The sequence below is a fragment of the Salvelinus sp. IW2-2015 genome, linkage group LG6.1 (assembly GCF_002910315.2).
Source record: "Salvelinus sp. IW2-2015 linkage group LG6.1, ASM291031v2, whole genome shotgun sequence".
NCBI lineage: Eukaryota > Metazoa > Chordata > Actinopteri > Salmoniformes > Salmonidae > Salvelinus > Salvelinus sp. IW2-2015.
The window spans coordinates 8,829,920-8,849,131 of record NC_036845.1 but is presented as its reverse complement, the minus strand read 5'-3'; the positions used below and the strand labels follow the sequence as shown (position 1 = coordinate 8,849,131).

General features: G+C 39.4%; 1 protein-coding gene and 1 long non-coding RNA gene across 2 annotated transcripts; both read right to left on the bottom strand.

Annotated features, from left to right (window-relative positions):
* Positions 1-3,624: 3,624 nt before the first annotated feature.
* On the bottom strand, positions 3,625-6,776 carry LOC111964989 (uncharacterized). Its single transcript, XR_002877456.2, has 4 exons — positions 6,200-6,776; positions 5,920-6,045; positions 4,394-4,460; positions 3,625-4,026 (listed from the first exon to the last, which is right to left on the bottom strand). It is a non-coding gene; the product is annotated as an uncharacterized lncRNA (long non-coding RNA).
* A 30-nt stretch (positions 6,777-6,806) lies between these two features.
* Positions 6,807-9,901, bottom strand: LOC111964988 (uncharacterized). The gene is made up of 5 exons (XM_023988900.2): positions 9,741-9,901; positions 8,248-8,444; positions 7,668-7,735; positions 7,413-7,555; positions 6,807-7,266 (listed from the first exon to the last, which is right to left on the bottom strand). Exons 1-5 carry the CDS (start codon positions 9,790-9,792, stop codon positions 6,980-6,982), a joined length of 747 nt encoding a protein of 248 aa, XP_023844668.1. The 5' UTR covers positions 9,793-9,901; the 3' UTR covers positions 6,807-6,979.
* Between the last annotated feature and the right edge of the window lie 9,311 nt (positions 9,902-19,212).

The following is a 19,212-nucleotide window of genomic DNA, read 5'->3' as shown; positions in this document are numbered from 1 at the left end:
TATTATTTTTAATTTTTTTTTTTTTTACTATACTCAGACAGAAGTTAGGTCTCAAGTTAGTTAGGTTATGTCTTCATTGTAAAATTGTGTTGTACTTTCAACTGAAGATAGTAAATATTGGATGTTTGCAGTGATTCAATAATTCACATTTAAAGACTACATTTTTATATGCCATGAGTGGAAGGTGTGTGTCATATAACGAAACCTCTTTTCTCACCAACACCCAGATTAATATACTGTACATCATGGCAACTTCACCCATGGATTAGCTACTGGCAAATATCCTTACTTGGTTCTTTGGCTGCATTTAGACAGGCAGCCCAATTTTTATATTTTTTATATCTTTAGCAGAGCTGATCTGGTTGTTCAAAAGACCAATTAGTGGGGAAAAATAATCAAAATTGGGCTGTTTTTGTAAAGCAGCCTTTGTGTGTCAGATGTTTATGTAGGATTTAACAGCTACTGTTACAGCGTTGCAGTCTCATGGTTGATCTGAAGCAATGCGTGACATTTGAACGCAAATTGGCCAATTTCAAAGAGAAATCCTGAATGTTAAATGGGGAGGGGTATGGGGGGGTAATAATGAAATGTAAAACAGTTTTAAAATTGTTTTCTACAGTAACTAATTAACTAAGTGACTACAATTTGTGCGTTGATTTAGGGACACAATTCACATCAACAAGTCAGAATCCACAGTAAAAAGATTGGAAGGGTTGGATTTCTCTAATTCATTATAAGTCATTACATTTTAATGTCACTAGGAATAACATTCAGGTGGAAAGAGTTGGAGAATAATCTTCATAAGATCCTGAACTATCCCATTTTCCCCGAACTGTCTTGGCTTTTACCATGCAGAGGTAATCGGACCTGCTGCTAGTATTAGGAGCACCACACCCTCTGTGCCAATATCAGTGGGCAAATATGTGGCAGGCCATTGAAGGTATAATCAAGTCTTGATACCACATTTCCTTGCCAGCATATTGTCTGTATTGATGATGTCATGATACTACTGTATAGGTTATATTTTCTAGATTTGTCTTATCGTCATAGTGTGTCACTTGTCTGATTTGTTTTTAAGTTACATGAGAGTGACTCAGTGACTTATTCATTACCACTAAGGTATTTGTGTCTGCATACCTTCATATGTGGATTTTACCTTTTGCCATAGACAATTGACAGACAACTTTTGTCATATTGGCCCAAATGCAAAGACATTGACTTATCCTCTTGATGGTATTAAACTCAGCAAAAAAATAAACTTCCCTTTTTCAGGACCCTGTCTTTCAAAGATAATTTGTAAAAATCGGAAGGAATGAGCGTTACACCGAGGCCTGTACTCTGGAGCGGGATCGATTTGGAGGTGGAGGGTCTGTCATGGTCTGGGGCAGTGTGTCACAGCATCATCGGACTGAGCTTGTTGTCATTGCAGGCAATCTCAATGCTGTGCGTTACAGGAAAGACATCCTCCTCCCTCATGTGGTACTCTTCCTGCAGGTTCATCCTGACATCACCCTCCAGCATGACAATGCCACCAGCCATACTGCTCATTCTGTACGTGATTTTCTGCAAGACAGGAATGTCGGTGTTTTGCCATGGCCAGCAAAGAGCCCGGATCTCAATCCCATTGAGGATGTCTGGGACCTGTTGGATCGGAGGGTGAGGTCTAGGGCCATTCCCCCCAGAAATGTCTAGGAACTTGCAGGTGCCTTGGTAGAAGAGTGGGGTAACATCTCACAGCAAGAAATGGAAAATCTGGTCAGTCCATGAGGATGAGATGCACTGCAGTACTTAATGCAGCTGGTGGCAGCTGATACTGACTGTTACTTTTGATTTTTACCCCCCCCCCCCTTTGTTCAGGGACACATTATTCAATTTCTGTTAGTCACATGTCTGTGGAACTTGTTCAGTGTATGTCTCAGTTGTTGAATCTTGTTATGTTCATGGGAATATTTACACATGTTAAGTTTGATGAAAATAAACGCAGTTGACAGTGAGAGGATGTTTCTTTTTTTGCTGAGTTTATTTGAATAGGTTGACTCTGTTGGCTAAAGGAGCCTTGCATGGGTGTATGGTTCTATTAGTATGTTCATCTACATGCTTGAATAATGTTTGGTTACACTGTTAGCAAATGACTTAAGATTGCATTCTGACTTCGCGCTTTTGGTTGATAGATTTTTAAACCCAACCAAGCGATAAATCATATTGTCTCTGAAGTCATAATCCAACAATGACCTCAGTGTGTCAGAAACAATAAGAACTGATCTTATTTGTTTTGGTTGAAAGTTTCTCTCTGATTGATTATCTTCCTGCTGAACAGTATTAGTAACAGTAACCACTGTGATGTTTTCCTGGAAAAATACACAATGCAACTGTAGAAAGACATATCTAATACAGACTACAAAGGTATGGGATATAGAGCGGAATGGACATATACACCTCATGCATTTTGGATAAGAATGCGATTTGTACTGCACACCTTGAAAAATGTAAGCTTTCAATTCTCAATGTCACTTGGTAGCTGGTTATCATGAATGTTATGTATCTGTTTCCAGGACATCCATATGTCAAATATTTATGTTAAACCTAGCCCATTGGCCCAAATAGCAGAAAGAGGTGTTGCCTTTTTAATACACGCTGACTTGCATATAATGGACAAAGTTTGAGTAATTTGTAATTTAATACAGTACCTTATTCTTTATCACACCGCCACACCCAGCATAACTGTAACGCACGTTATCTAGAAATGTATTTACTTTGTCCTTTCACACAAAGAATAAAAGAAAGAAAAGCCAGGGCAGGCTTAGATACAAACAGAGGCATGTCTGTTCTGCCCTAGCTTCAGTTCTCCTGATGAACAGAATCATCCAACTCTTTTACAAACCATGAATGCATCCAAACCACTTCTGCCCATAAAAATCTAACAAACTTTATTTATTATTTACAATATTTAATCTAAAAATGATTTAGATTTCTTTTTATGCAAAGTTTAAAGCGCCAATGCACGATCACTTCAAATGTTTACAGATAGTTGCATCTCACAGATTGATTAATAATGGTGGATTTATTTAATCAGATTGTCAAATATACATAACATTGGTGTTTTACTCACTGGGTTGTGTTTGTGGAATAGTTAACTTTTTGGCATGCTAGCATCCTATCTCAAAACATGTCTTATCCAGCGGTAGGGAATTAGATTTGGATCTCTCAGCCCAAGTCAAAAGGTTTGATTTATAGTCTTTGAAAACAATGAACTTCTTGTTAACTGTACCTGATTGGGTATTGCACCCTTACTCATTCTTCTTACATGTTAATTGCAGGATACATATGTTGACCCATTTACTGATCTAGGATCAGCTTTCTTTTTTACCAAGGTTTAGCTTGCCTTCAGTAAAGACTGAAAATACAACTCAAACTATTGCCACAATGAAGCCAAAATTGCCAGCCTGGCCTCAGAGCCATTCAAAACATACTTTACGTATTTCTGAGCACGTCAAGACATATGATACCTTTTAATGGCCTAGTTACTTTAGACAGAAACTAAAGTAGGGAGGTTGGTCGGGGAGGAGTAGCATATACTAAATGGAGTGTCTCGGATTTACGTACAGAATAATAGAATGGAATGGTAACGACTACATGGAAACCAGGTGTTTGATGTGCTTGATACCATTACATCGACTCCATTCCAGCTATTATTATGAGCCATCCTCCCCTCAGCAGCCTCCACTGGTAAAAGCATTAGGAATAAAATAACATTAGGACATCTGCATTGCTTGCTGTTTGGAGTTTTAGGCTGGGTTTCTGTATAGCACTTTGTGACATCGGCTGAGGTAAAAAGGGCTTTATAAATAAATGTGATTTGATTTGAATAAATACAGGTTGAAATTACAATCAGTGAGCCAAAGCCACGGTCTTCATTCAGATACTTCAGAGATAATTGGACCATTTGTACAGAATTGTCATTGCTCCCATGCATATTACTTCATAAGGCCATTTCAGATGGTCTTCTTACCCAATTGACTGGAGCTTCTGGAGGAAAGAGAAGTAGGGAAGGGACAACAACAAAAAATATCGTAAAAACAGTAAATTACTTGAATTAAATATATACAGTATCTTCAACATTACATGATTGATGTGTTTTCTTAGAAAGTTAATTCAATGTGTTTAATGAATATGTAGGTTGACACGTCTCTACACACCTATATCTACAATAATCAGTAGTCTACCTATTCAAACCTCTCATTGAACCCCATCCCCCTGATGTATGGAAGGAAAGAAAGCATTCAGAGGAGATTGTCTCCTGGAATTGAAAACATGAAACTACATTTCCCCTGTTGTCTACCTGACAGTACCACTGAAGTACATAAACATACAGAAAGTGTGTCACCTACCGTACCTGTGTGTCAGTACTCGTTCACCACATACATCCCTGTTTGGTTTTTCGATGGTTCTCCCATTTCGTCCTGTATCAGAGAAAGTATCAGCTCATCAAAGGTGTAAAACAGTCTGTGAAGATGATACTGCACACAATATCATTTATCAGGCAAAACTGAATTTTGCAGTCTGTTTTTGACCTGTTGTATAGAACTGCAATGTTAGTTTATCTTGCAGACGTTCGTCTGTTTTAAAGCCTTAATTAACTAAGCCTGAAAGACATCCACTCGGCTTAATTGCAACAATAAATCAAACCGGTGATTCATCAATTAAAAGGGCTTTGGGAGAAGGTTATGTAAAGAAAACAGAGTGGTTGTGGATTACAATGTGTCTGTCTGCTGCTCTGTTGCCATAGAGACAGGTGACAGAGGGGGCACTCTTCTCATTATATGATAGTCAGTCTCGGAGCAAATGTTGGCAGACTAGTATGGAACGACTATGCTCAATAAATTGATCAAGGAGAGTTGGAGGCTGTGAACAAATAGTCATCCAATGTCTTCCACTGTCCCCTTTCCAAAACAACATAACAAACATGTTCAAACCACTGCTAGCAGGAACACAGAATTTAAAAATATATCTACGTAAATGTAGCACAATTATATGAAGTGCATAAACACAAACACACAACAATATCCTTATACAGTAGATTGAATATAAGCAATATACAGTGTAATCTAACTCAAACTGTACATTTCCAAAACTAAAAAAATATCTATGACGCTACATATCAACACCAGAAAAAGCCTGAGTAGATTCCCTCCTCACTTCCCTTCCTCTCAGGTGTGTGTGTGCTTGAGGTGTGCACTGCAGTGTGACGAACATGCAAGTCTCATTAGTACAGTCAATGGTCTCTTTGTTTGGTGTTAAGGGAGAGATCTCTCTCTCTCTGACGTTGGTAGATCCCATGGCATTTGTATTTAGCATCCCTTTCATAGCTCAATCGAAAATATATATTTTTGATGTCCAGAATAAACACTGCCTTTTTTCAGTCAAATCATGGTGTTGCCAGTCATTCAAAGTGACATTGATGAGTAACATGCCCCATACAGGAAGGTCCTTGGACGATAACTCTGGTATCATCCCTCATACGTACCCAAGGCAGAATTAAAGCTATAAACTCACAGCTCACAGATGATTGCTTTAAATTGGTTGTCTGGTCTACCAAGAACATCTGCTTATGTGGGGGTTTGATTTTGGAGATAAGCAACTTAGTGCATCAATGAAAATAGGTGGCTTGGGGGGAGGAGTATGGCTTGGGACCCCTCTCTGGAAGCTGCAGGGGTAGTTCGGCTGAGAGGGTAGAGGGGAAGGCTAGTGTTTCCCACGCCTCAGGTTTCCCTGGTCAAAGCCGGAACGGCACAAAGAGACGTCTATCTAACACTGAGGCATAGCGGCCAGTCTTAGTAACCATAGCCAATCTGCTGAATGCAGAATCTGAGCCTGTGTGTGTGTGTCTATCTGGCCTCTCTGCCAAGACATAGGACTTACATTAGGCTTGCCGTTGGGCACGTTGAAGCGGCTGTGTGTGGAGTACATTTGGATGTCTGCCCCGTGGTTGATCTGGTTATATGGGCTGAAGCTTCCATATCTCTGCCTACAGCACAACCACACTAGCTGAAGGTCAAGAAAAGACAAGAATCATAGTAAAATGGCCTCCTTAGCATGACATACTGCAACTGTTAGAGCAGGGTTGTGGCTGTTTCTGAGAAAATGGAGGTCAACAATGCATTCAGGGAGAATTTGTTTTTGCATTTGTTTTTGTACTCACCAGAAGTATTAGGAGAATAAGGAGGATTAACAAGATCAGGGCAGCCAGTACCAAAAGAGCGATCCCCCATCCTGGGACTTCCTCTCCGGCCCCAGCAACTACAGCTGCAGCATGCTCTGTGGTCTTATACCTGCTTGTTGCTCTCTCAGTAGGGGCAAAGGTTTTACGAAAGACAGTCGTGCTAATGGTCTGGGGAGGATTTTTAGGGGTAATAGGGTTAGCTGTGTTGCTAATTGTATTGTTATGGTCTCCAGGAATAGGGGTGGTTATGTTGCTAATTGTAGTGTTATGGTCTCCAGGAATACGGGTGGTTATGTTGCTAATTGTAGTGTTATGGTCTCCAGGAGAAGGGGTGGTTATGTTGCTAGTTGTAGTGTTATGGTCTCCAGGAATACGGGTGGTTATGTTGCTAATTGTAGTGTTATGGTCTCCAGGACTAGGGGTGGTCTATGTTGCTGATTGTAGTGTTATGGTCTCCAGGAATACGGGTGGTTATGTTGCTAATTGTAGTGTTATGGTCTCCAGGACTAGGGGTGGTTATGTTGCTAGTTGTAGTGTTATGGTCTCCAGGAATATAGGTGGTTATGTTGCTCATTGTAGTGTTATGGTCTCCAGGAATATAGGTGGTTATGTTGCTCATTGTAGTGTTATGGTCTCCAGGAATATGGGTGGTTATGTTGCTAATTGTAGGTTTATGGTCTCCAGGAATATGGGTGTTATGTTGCTATTGTACTGTTATGGTCTTCAGGACTAGGGGTGGTTATGTTGCTAATTGTAGTGTTATGGTCTCCAGGAATATGGGTGGTTAATGTTGCTAATTGTAGTGTTATGGTCTCCAGGAATATGGGTGGTTATGTTGCTAATTGTAGTGTTATGGTCTCCAGGAATAGGGGTGGTTATGTTGCTAATTGTACTGTTATGGTCTTCAGGACTAGGGGTGGTTATGTTGCTAATTGTATTGTTTTTGTCAGGACTAGTGGTGGTGTTTGTGAGGGTACTAACTAAGGCAGCTGCGGTTGCTGTGGTACGTGCTACAAGAGGTAGTGTGGCTTTTATTGGAAGTTGACCTAAGGAATAAAGAACATATTTGTGATTCCTGCTTTATTTTACTTAATAACAGTTTCTTAAGCTATTTACAATACAGTTTTTTGAAACATACAAATTAATCAGGCTGCTACAAAGCAGAAGTAGAGAAGGTTGCCATCTTCTTTACCTTCAGTATAGACGCGGTCCAGGTCAAGGGCTTTGGATTTATTTGATTGGATATGAGTGGAAAATAGACTTTTAACCAAAGTTGGAGTGATCATGAATGTAGTCCCAAACATTACTGTCGAGTTTGCAATGACGGATCCATTACTGCAAGAGTGAGACCAGTAGTCAAAAATAATTCTAACGTATAATTGTCAATGTCCTTAAGAATGCAATTTTTTTTCAATGGTAGAATTTTAAATTCAACATTAGAGCTCACCTGAAAATGATATCAAATACACCCATATATTTGTCAGACTCTGGCAAAGGGCTGTGGACGTCATCCACCTGAAAAAGACACAGCAATCAGAGGAGCACTTTAATATTATCCTACAAGGCATGTCTTCACACCTTTCCTTGTTTGAATATTGAGTAACAGGTTGTAAGGGAGGTGTCTATAGTATCATTGTCTATGGTGTAGTGGAGTGGGTCAACTGGAGTGTGAGCTAGTAGTGATGGCTCATTTTGTTGTTGACTGTTAAAATAGTGCTCACTGCTAGGTGTTGGAGAGCTGATGATGTTGGTGACAAAGAAAATAGTGAATAGAACAGCCTTGGGAACATCTAACTCTGGCAATTTGACTGGTAAACTCATGGGTACACTCGCAATGGTTGCTTGGTATAAATGCAGTAAAGACGTCAATGGAACTTGACCAAAACAATGGAAATGCCATGGAGCATTTYCATTTTGTTGGCAAACATGAAGTATCTCCAGGACAAAGAGTTATTTTGTGGGTATAGACTGAGTGATGAGTTGAAGCTCTATGGACTGACTTGAGCAGTAAAAAAACACACTCTTACCATCTGCTCCACCTGTTTCCTCAGCTGTTTGTACTCCTTAGAGCTTTGATTATTGAGTGACTCAGTGTAAATCCGGTTGGTGATTCTGACGCATATGTAGTAGGCGGACAGCGTAGCTGGGGTGGTCTTGTCGTTGCTGCTGGGTGTTGCCCTCCGTAAATGGGAAGCAGGCACAACATCATCAAAGAAAAGGAGTGCTGTAACGGTGAATGGAAAACAAGCCGAAATTCTGAAATTAGCAGAAATACTGTTACACAGCCATCTAATAAATTACTGCCATTACCCTTAGAGACTGACTGATTGAAGTGCAAATTACAGCCAATAAAGGATGCCTTGTACTGTGGAAATGATTATCTGTAAACAGACACTTTGAGTTGAAAGGGGGGGTCACCATCTGTGACCCCAATCACTGCAATAATGCATTATTTAGACTAATTTACTCCAAAACAAAGTTTGCAAATGTGTTTTCTCAGCGTGGGAAAGAAGTTGTTTTGTCTTATCCCAATATTTGATTGAGTGGGGTTGATTGTAAATCCATAATACTATTCTGCTACTGCATAACCCTGAAGACACTTTATACATTATGACAGATTATGACAAATTATGATAGATGTTTGGCTAAGATTTAAAAATATTCTCAACGTGGGTTTTAACTCCAGTAAATTGATATCACTTGAGGCACCTGAGGAAGCAATTTAAAGTTAAAAAAAATAATAAGGCAAAATGTCATCAAAAGGTCCTGAGCAGCCAGGGACAAGATAATCATGAATAAGTGGTATTCTGGTTGTGTGCTGATAAGGTTTTACTCTCCGTAAACCTCAAAGTATGATTTACTTAGATACAGGTAACTGACAAAATAAAGGAAAAACCAACATAAAGTGTCTTAATAGGGTTTTGGGCCACCACGAGCCAGGACAGCTTCAATGCACCTTGGCATAGATTCTACTAGTGTCTGGAACTCTAATGGAGGGATGCGACACCATTCTCAGTTTACAATCATAGCCTGAATAAAAGCAGGCTTCAGGTAATGCATGAGATGCCATAATTTTTACAGACCTGTTTAGCATATGTTTTCGGTCCTGTTGATTGTCACATTAACAATTAAACCCCAATCTGACTCCCACGTCTAAGAAGTGTAGGTTACAGTACAACAATGCTTCCCATGCAACAGTGGTTCCCAACCTTTTTGGGTTACTGTTTCACCAACAGAATTTTGCTCTGCCCGGAGTAGCCCTGAAGTACCCCCTCATGTGCATTTTACCAGTAGGCCTATGGTCTCATGAGTCTTCTCAAGTACACTCTGTGGATAGGCCTAGTACCTCCAGGGGTCCTAGTACCCCTTGTTGGGAATCACTGCCCTACAACAGAAGTCTCTAAAGAAATGTAATGTGTAAATGTGTTATAGTCTACATATTTTAGTATAATCAATAAATGAAGATGCATGGAAGAGTAGATAGATAGATCGATAGATAGATAGACGTTTTCTGTCATACCTGAAACAGCCAAAGTAAGAATAATCCCAAATTTGATTGGTCTTTTCTCCATGATGTATCAAACTGGTAGACTAAAGTTTTTAAAATAAAAGCCAAATATACCCAGTGGACGTTGGGAATTAGCCGGTTGCTTACTTGATGAGAAACGATTTATGTCTGAAAGAAACGGTTATTTTATCATCCATATAAGTGTGCAGGTAGGACAGGTGTATGGCGCGGGGCGGACCCTAGAGTGCGCGCGCTGGAAGAGAACGCAAATATAGACATTCGTGGTGTTTGACGCCACCCCGCGGCCAGAAGGATTTGTTGTCAGACTAATCAGTTTCACCTTGATGCTGTAAACCTTTGAGAAAAGCAAGGCACAAAAAGGCACGAGGCAAAATCAAGAGCCTGACCCAGCCACTATTTAGTAAACTGAGGGAAACGACTCTCAAATTCATAAATGGAGCAATGGCAAGGACTGAAAGCCAATGAGGTCGACATGATGTGTGCAAAGACTAAAATAACAACAAAAACATAATCCACCCTTTGATTTTGATTAACGATAGGATTCGTCTTGTGCTAAAAATTGTACTAAAATCATTTATATCTTTCCAGAATAAATGGGTGTGTATCATTCATAGAAATGGCTATTAAAAAAACGGCAAAAAATATATATATGTCCGTTTTGAAACTACAGTAACAGTGCAGTAACTGCAGTCGACTGTGGTATTTTGGACGCAGATATTGCAGAATACCTGCAGTGTACTGCAGTTACTGCAGTTATTTGCAGCATACTACCGTTATATTGCACTCTAACTGCAGTTATACTGTAGTCTGACTCCAATATTTTTTCGTAAGGAAGATTGTGCACATCATTCACAACTTCCCTTATCCGTATGTGGGACCTTGTCTTCTACTCGGAAAACTGCGGTATGACTTTGCGGTATCTGAATTAAGGACATACAGTGATTAGCCTACTTACTATTTTATTTGACCAGAAACACAAGCGAAAATGCATTTGAAGCAACTACGCAAAGTAAACTAGCTAGTTAAGCTTTCCTACAAGTGCACGATTGTTACTTACCTGCAATAATGATACTTTTTCTCCCTGATAACAGTAATCAAAGACACATTGTGACACATCTCTCTTTCTCCCTATCCTCAATCCCACCCCACTCTACAAACTCTCTCTCTCGCGCGCGCGCTCTCTCTCTCTCTCTCGCGCGCGCAAACTCTCTCCTATAGACCGGACAGATATAAAGATCAAGGAACAATATGTGACGTAGTTGGAGACATGTAGGCTACAGTTTGGTGTACTGTAGATGTCAGGGTATCGCAAAATTGAGGACAGGGAGGTGAATTATAATACAAACACTGCCAAATGGATTAACCTTCTTTGTACTTCTTGGCACATTCGCCACTCACGTTGTTCTGACACCCTATTTCACAACAACATTGATGTAAAAAGTGTAATGCAGCATTCAATCCTGAGGCTTTGAAAGTAAACCTGAATTGATAAACAGAAATATGGGGTAATATATCACATGTGTTTTCACTTGTGTGAAGCAATTTCCATTGATTTCGAAAAAAGATAAGTGTGTATGTTTTTATGATACTCCAGACTGTAGAACAATGACATTGTTCATGCATCACTTTGAAGCACATTTTAAGCCATGTGATGACTTGGGTCAGTGCTGCTCTCTTCTGCAATGATGGAGGAGTGGTGTGAGTTGGTGACCTATTCCAGTACATAGATATTCCGCACTCTTTGGCAATCTCGGCAGTTTGGCACTTGATATGTGTGCTACAACTCCACCATTATTACTGAGTGACAACACCTCAGCCTAAAGATGTGTTCAAGTTGGATGCAGGTGACATTTCTCCTTGCACACTTGATTGTTGGTAAGATTATTGAAATGCACAACATCTACTATTTTTGTATATGACTGTACATTAAATATCAAGTTGCAGATGATTTAGTCCCTATAGTCAGACTTTTAACTATGTGTATGCTCTCCCACAGCAGGAGCAGTGGTATACCAGTACCCAGGGTCACTAACAGTGGCAGAGGGTACCAATGTGACATTTTACTGTGACATCAGTGAAATGGGAGGGGAATGCTCTTATATCGTATGGGTGCAAGTGGGACCTATGAGAAAGCGCATACTCTGGCCTCGAAAAACCTACAGTGTCCACACCAACACAGCCTGCCTCCTGAACATCATCAATGCCAACAGGACATGTGGGCATCTTCTACTGTGCCCTGCTTAACAGTGCCATGCTGAACATGGGCAATGGGAGTGTGCTGGAAGTCTCTGGTAAGATCAGATGCTTCTCCATGGTTTATATTAGCGTTCATATTTTCTAGTCCTGGGAGGTATACATCTGGTAGTTATGCCATGTCATGTAATGTCCTCTGTCTTTCAGACCCTATCACCTCTGACACTACTCTGGAGATCCTGGTGCCCGTGGACTGGCAGGAGGCCTCCTTATCCTCAGTCCCACTCCTGTGCCTGGTGTCTGGACTGGATCTCAGTCAGGCCAGGGTGTACTGGGAGGTGGAGGGGAAGGTTCAGTCCTCAGAGCGTTTACCTGAGGTTCTGTCAGAGAAGCCAGCCAGTGTCAGAGTCCAGMTCTCTGTACCTGGCCATACCTGGGCTGAAGGTGAAGAGATSACCTGTGTTATGGAGAGTACCAGTGGGGTGAAGATGAACAAGACAGTCAGCARGATGGGTAAGAGAGATCGCCCCAGGGCTATGGGTTGCATTTGTTTAGAGTGTCTCTTTGTATAAGTTTAAAATGATGTAGAACTCTTATGTGTCAAAACAAATTGTGCATTTTTAGGAATGGAGCGGTCCAGACAGGGAATGTTTCTGGCCATCTCTTTGGGCGGCATGTGTATCCTTCTTTCTATTGTGGTGATGATCATCACCTTGTATGTCTGCAGACTGAGACACGACCATCGTAAGTACTGTTTGTATTTGATTAGTTATTCATGATTGATAACTTTACTACATCTATAGCAGCAGTATATTATATAGGCTATCAATTGTATCTTTAACATATTGTATCATAATATTTCCAAAGGAAAGAAAAGATTTCAACCCTATGAGCACAACCAGGACGGAGCACAGGTAAAATAACTTTTTTATAAATGTTTGTGTATTATACTATTATAAGTATTATTTTTTTGAGATTATACTATTACTACGTTTTCTATTATTACTATTTGTAATGATGATGATGATAGTGTTTCCTTGTCATTCAGGGTCTGACTGAGGTGCAGTATGACAGTTTGAAGTTTGGAGCTGGTCGTGAGACCCTTCCTACAGCCGCAGCTAAAAAATAAGTAGGCTAAAGCTGCCCTTGTAAGACCTTACATGTGAATTGAATTTTCTACAAAAACATAAAAGAAGTGCTTATTCATTCAGGGTCATCGGTTTGTCAAAATGCTCCTGTGCTTTCTCGCGTATGTTTTCTGATCTACTTATTTGAGTCAATGATTTAAGGATTTTTGCTTTTAAAATAAGGAATTTATGCTGTCGGATTGTGTAGTCATTTTACAAGCTTTGTGATTAAAAAACATTCGTCTTGTTGAAATAATAGCCAAATGTAAATTACATTAAAGACAAATACAAGTTTAATTTATGGAGTGAACTAATTTCTCTAGTCATATGCTGATGAGATTTTTGTGATAATAGTCAGCTATACAAATGGGTCACAGATGGAATCTTTTTCGTCTTCAACATAAATAGTACATCCTGTTTGTTTCACATAATGCTCAGCAAGTACAACAGCACAGCTCCATTTGATGGTAAGCATTTTTGTCCAAATGCTCTGCCTCCTAGTATTTCAAAATGTCTCACAAGTTCGGTGCGTTCTATAACTTAATTAAATGATGGCGCATCTTTCATCTCTGTGATGTTGCAACACAAACCCACAGATTTACATCATTTTAGCAGACGCTCTTACCCAAATATAAATGGTGTTTGACCTTAAGCTATTTGAAAGTGGTAATAATTAATGTATTATCTATACAGTATTCATATTCTGTGTTATTAGTTTATGGTTCCCATACACCATTGTAAGGAAGGACGGAATGGTGATCTTTGGCTCCTGCCCCGTCCTGATAGGAATGAGGGTACTCCTTTTCTCCTGCTCGGTTTGATGATGTCATGGCTTGTGCATGTCTCTCTGGCATGGGCTCTTTGCGCAGCTGAGCTGTTTGTTGCAAAACAGACACAGGATTATTTCCATGTTTAAGAGCTCTGTCGGGTGGGTTAAAACATTGCTTTTAGGTGGATCATTCTTCCCTGTCTTCTCCTTCTATCAATGCTTACATTGTAGGTAGACCTGTTGGCGTTAATCTTTAGTGAGTGAAAGAAAGTAAAACAGAAGCATTTGAAATAGATTATACAGTAGTTTCATTCATATTTTATATTCTGCTTTATGGATAGATAGGTTGAGTTCAAAGTTATTGTTACACTACCACTCTTAAGAACACATAGAGGTATGAATTATCCATTGCATGAGTTTCTTTCATTTTCCACGGATGTCAAAAGTACAAATTCCTCTTTAACTGCTAAAGTGAAAAATTCCAGCATTAATATTCCTCAAACACATATTAAAAAGCCATGTATTGGTTTAGAAGAAAAAACACACTATCCTTATTCAGAACATCTGCTAAATCTATTCTGACATATACACTGGAAGCATTTTCCAGGTCAAAGTCCTGCTCCAAATTTTTGGAAAAGACAGTCTGGAGAGTTGACCACAGTTTGTTGGACCAATTTGACCACTGTTTATAGAATATTTACAACATTCGGAAAAATATTGCACCACAAAAACATAGGGAAAGCACATACGTTGAATTCTATTTCTAATGGCAAATGTTGTTCAAAGTTCTATTGTAATAGACATAATATTGTTAATCATACATGATTTTGATATCAAAGGACTCTATCAATGGGCCGGGGTGGCTAGTTTCAAAAACGTCTAGACAGAACGTTCTTGAAGTCTGGAGTCTAAACAAGAAATGTAAACGTTGTCATTGGCAACGAGAGGTATCCCTTTCGAGTGAAAGGTCGTTCAATTATTTCAAGATGGCTGCCCCCTCGCAGATTGCAACCTCTGAGCTGTACCGCTGGGAAGGCGATTGGGATTTACCGTCTGTCGACACTGAGTGTTTAATTGTATTGGTAAAATATAAATTATGCTGTAATTCCAGCAATAACAACACTGCAAGATAGCACAGCTTGGCTGCCTTCATATTCAGTTGCAAGCTAATGTCAATGCTCATGACGTTGGCTTGGACATCACATCTCTCACTGACATGGCTATCTATTAACGTTAACGTTATTTGTCTAGCTATTTGTAATAAACATTTCACCGTAACTACCGGTAACGATTAGTATATTTGCATGATAGTTATCGTTATATGGGCCGTTACCATGTAATTGCATTGCAAGGTGAACATTGTTACATTAACATCTACGGCTGGCTATCTGGCTAACTTATACCCCTTTCAGACACTGTTAACCTTTCAGACAATTAAAAAATTGTCGCTATCGAGCCGTTACTGTAGCGGCGTCCTATGTAATAAATGGTTATTAGCTAACAGCAGCATCTCAAAAGAATGTAGATAATTGAATGTATTTAGCTAACCTCAATCAATGCAAACAAGCAGGTGTAGTTAAACAGCTGTAAGTACAGTAACCCTTCCCTCTACCTGCCTTTGTGTGTGTCTCAGTGAAGGCTACTCAGAGGAGGAAGGGGAGAACCATCCTACTCAGTGAATTTCAGAAAAATACAAATAGTGAAACATTTAAAAAAGTTATCCTTTTTAGATGATAAAACTATACTAAATATATTCACGTCACCAAATAACTGATTAAAACAGTGTTTTGCAATTAAGTTCTACAGTAGCCTTAACAGTACCCTCTAGGGTAGCCCCATGGTGTAGCTGGAGGACACGTAGTTTCTGTCCTCCTCTGGGTACATGGACTTCAATTTAAGCCTTAGGCTCATGGTTCTCACCCACATTCATAGACTTACACAGTAATTATAATGACTTCCAGAGGACGTTCTCCAACCTATCAAATCTCTTGCAGCATGAACTGACATGTTGTCTATCCAATCAAAGGATCAGAGAATGAATCTAGTTTGTTTACCTTTCACTTACTTAGCTAGCTAGCTAATGCAGCTAATTTAGCCTACTCAACAACCTGACTCAAACAGAGAGGAATGCTATTTTTATGTTAGCTAGCTAGCTAAGGCTATCCTAGTCAAGGTAAGCTTTTGGTTTTATTAATTTATTGCCACCGAGCCCGTCGGTGTAACTGCTAAACTGCTTGCTGTTCACTGGACTGTGTGATTGTACACATGGATTGGATTGTGGGTTTACTAACGTGTTAGTTCTAGTAGCTATGTTGACTATGACGTTAACTGATATGGTGACAACGATGTAGGCTGTGTAGGGGTTAGCGTTAGCAATTATGGTATGACGGTTTGGCTTGTAGAGTTTTTTTTTGCCTGGTCACAGACCGATGTTGTGTTGTGCACTGAAGTCCACAAGTGAATGGAAAAGGAGAGAGGAGGAGACCGTGTAGATGCGAGAAGGATTTATTAAATGAGCAAAGTGATGATGCTGTATGGCGCTGCTATGAAAGTGAACCATGTCTGCGGGTGATCAGGGGTGTATTCATTCCACCGATTTCTGTTGCAAAACGTTTCTTAAACGGAACGAAACGGGGATGGACCTACCTGAATTTGTCAAATAGAAACTGTTTGGACTAATGATTAAACCCCAGATCAGCTAGATACAGCCAAGATTGTTCCAGGTGGTATTGAATGTGTCACTGTCTTTCACCTTGAGTACTACAATTTGTCTCTCAGCCTGTACACCTACGTTATAAACGTTAATTTGTAGTCTAGGTTGTAGCAACGATGGGTATAGGGCACATCTTTGTATCATGTAGTAGCCTAAACCTATCAATGTTACATTGAGCTGTGTGAATGGAATAGTAATGACAGTCCTCTCTAATCCTAAACTGCACCGACCACTACTGGTGTGAGTGTTTTTGGTTTTACTATCCTTGTGGGGACCAGAAGTTGGGACATTTTGCCTGTCCCCACAAGGAAAAAGGCTATTTTAGTCTTAGGGGATAGGTTTAGGGTTATGGTTACAATTAGGGTTTGAGGTTAAGGGTAGGGTTAAGGGTTATGGAAAATAGGATTTTGAATGGGAATCAATTGTTTGTAATTATTAGGATCTGGACTTGAGAGTTTATAACCTGTAATCTAGGCTATCCCTAACTACTGGTGCCAAATGTTTGAACATATGATTGATTACCTGTCAATCATGAATTATGAACATTACAATCATAATTAGAAGTCGACCGATTATGTTTTTTCAACGCCGATACCGATTATTGGAGGACCAAAAAAAGCCGATAGCGATTAATCGGCCGACGTTTATATAAATATTTGTAATAAATGATAATTACAACAATAATGAATGAACAATGAACACTTATTTTAACTTAATATAATACATAAATAAAATCAATTTAGTCTCAAATAAATAATGAAATGTTCAATTTGATTTAAATAATACAAAAACACAGTGTTGGAGAAGAAAGTAAAAGTGCAATATGTGCCATGTAAAAAAGCTAACGTTTAAGTTCCTTGCTCAGAACATGAGAACATATGAAAGCTGGTGGTTCCTTTTAACATGAGTCTTCAATATTCCCAGTTAAGAAGTTTTAGGTTGTAGTTATTATAGGAATTATAGGACTGTTTCTCTCTATACCATTTGTATTTCATATACCTTTGACTATTGGATGTTCTTATAGGCACTTTAGTATTGCCAGCCTAATCTCGGGAGTTGATATGCTTGAAGTCATTAACAGCGCTGTGCTGCAAGCATTGCTAAGAGCTGCTGTTTGAATGAATGCTTACGAGCATGCTGCTGCCTACCACTGCTCAGTCAGACTGCTCTATCAAGTATCAAATCCTATACTTAATTATAACATAATAAACACACAGAAATACGAGCCTTTGGTCATTAATATGGTAAAATCCAGAAACTATAATTTCGAAAACAAAACGTTTATTCTTTCAGTGAAATACGGAACCGTTCCGTATTTATAAGTCTAAATATTACTATTACATTGCACAACCTTCAATGTTATGTCATAATTATGTAAAAATCTGGCAAATGAATTACGGTCTTTGTTAGTAATCAATGGCCTTTCAACAGTTTGCAATGAGCCAGCCGGCCGAAACTGCTGCATATACCCTGACTCTGCTTGCACTGAACACAAGAGAAGTGACACAATTTCCCTAGTTAATATTGCCTGCTAACATGAATTTCTTTTAACTACATATGTAGGTTTAAAAAAATATACTTGTGTATTGATTTTATGAAAGGCATTGATGTTTATGGTTAGATACATTATTGCAACGATTGTGCTTTTTTCGCGAATGCGCTTTTGATAAGTCATCACCCATTTGGCGAAGTTGAAGTAGGCTGTGATTCGATGATAAATTAACAGGCACCACATTGATTATCTGCAACGCAGAACAAGCTAGTTAACCTAGTAATATCATCAACCATGTGTAGTTAGCTAGTGATTATGTGAAGATTAATTGTTTTTTTATAAGATAAGTTTAATGCTAGCTAGCAATTTACCTTGGCTCCTTGCAGCCACAAGGTCCTTTTGATGCTGCACTCGTGTAACAGGTGGTCAGCCTGCCACGCAGTCTCCTCGTGGATTTCAATGTAATCGGCCATAATCGGCATCCAAAAGGCAGATTACCGATTATTATGAAAACTTGAAATCGGCACAAATTAATCGGCCAGACCTCTAATCATAATCCATAAATTCAACATAGGAATGCAGCATAGCTTAACACATGATTAACCACACAGACCATGCAGGTGTTCGGCTACCCTCCCAACGTTATAGCCCTGAAGTTGACAAATGAAGAGGAAGTAATGAAGGAATCTGTGCAGTGTGCAATCTTGGAAGACATCTGGTGCGAAGATAAGGCTATTCTTAAGGCTATTGTCTGGTGCCTTTTGTCTWACATGTACCTCTCTATACACAGCTTTTATGGGATATGGCTTTATTAGCTAACTCCAAGTCTCTCGCTACACTGCATCAGAGGCAACTGTAACTGGCTTTAGCTCCCCCCTCAGTTTCTTACAGGAAATTCCAGGTATGCCCGTCATGGTACAGTTCTCATGGTACCCATGTATACAAAACCCAAAGATTGTGTTGTACGTATCTGACTGGAAGCAGTGTTTTTGATTTAGCTGAACATTCTTCCAATGTAAAACCTCTAATAATGTTCCATTTGGTTTGCTCTTAATACAAGGCCACCCAAAAATTCTATTATATTACAGTAAACCACAACATTTCCATTGTGCATGTTCAGTTAAATGACTCATGTGTTCACAAGCCACATATGACAGCTTATAATACCT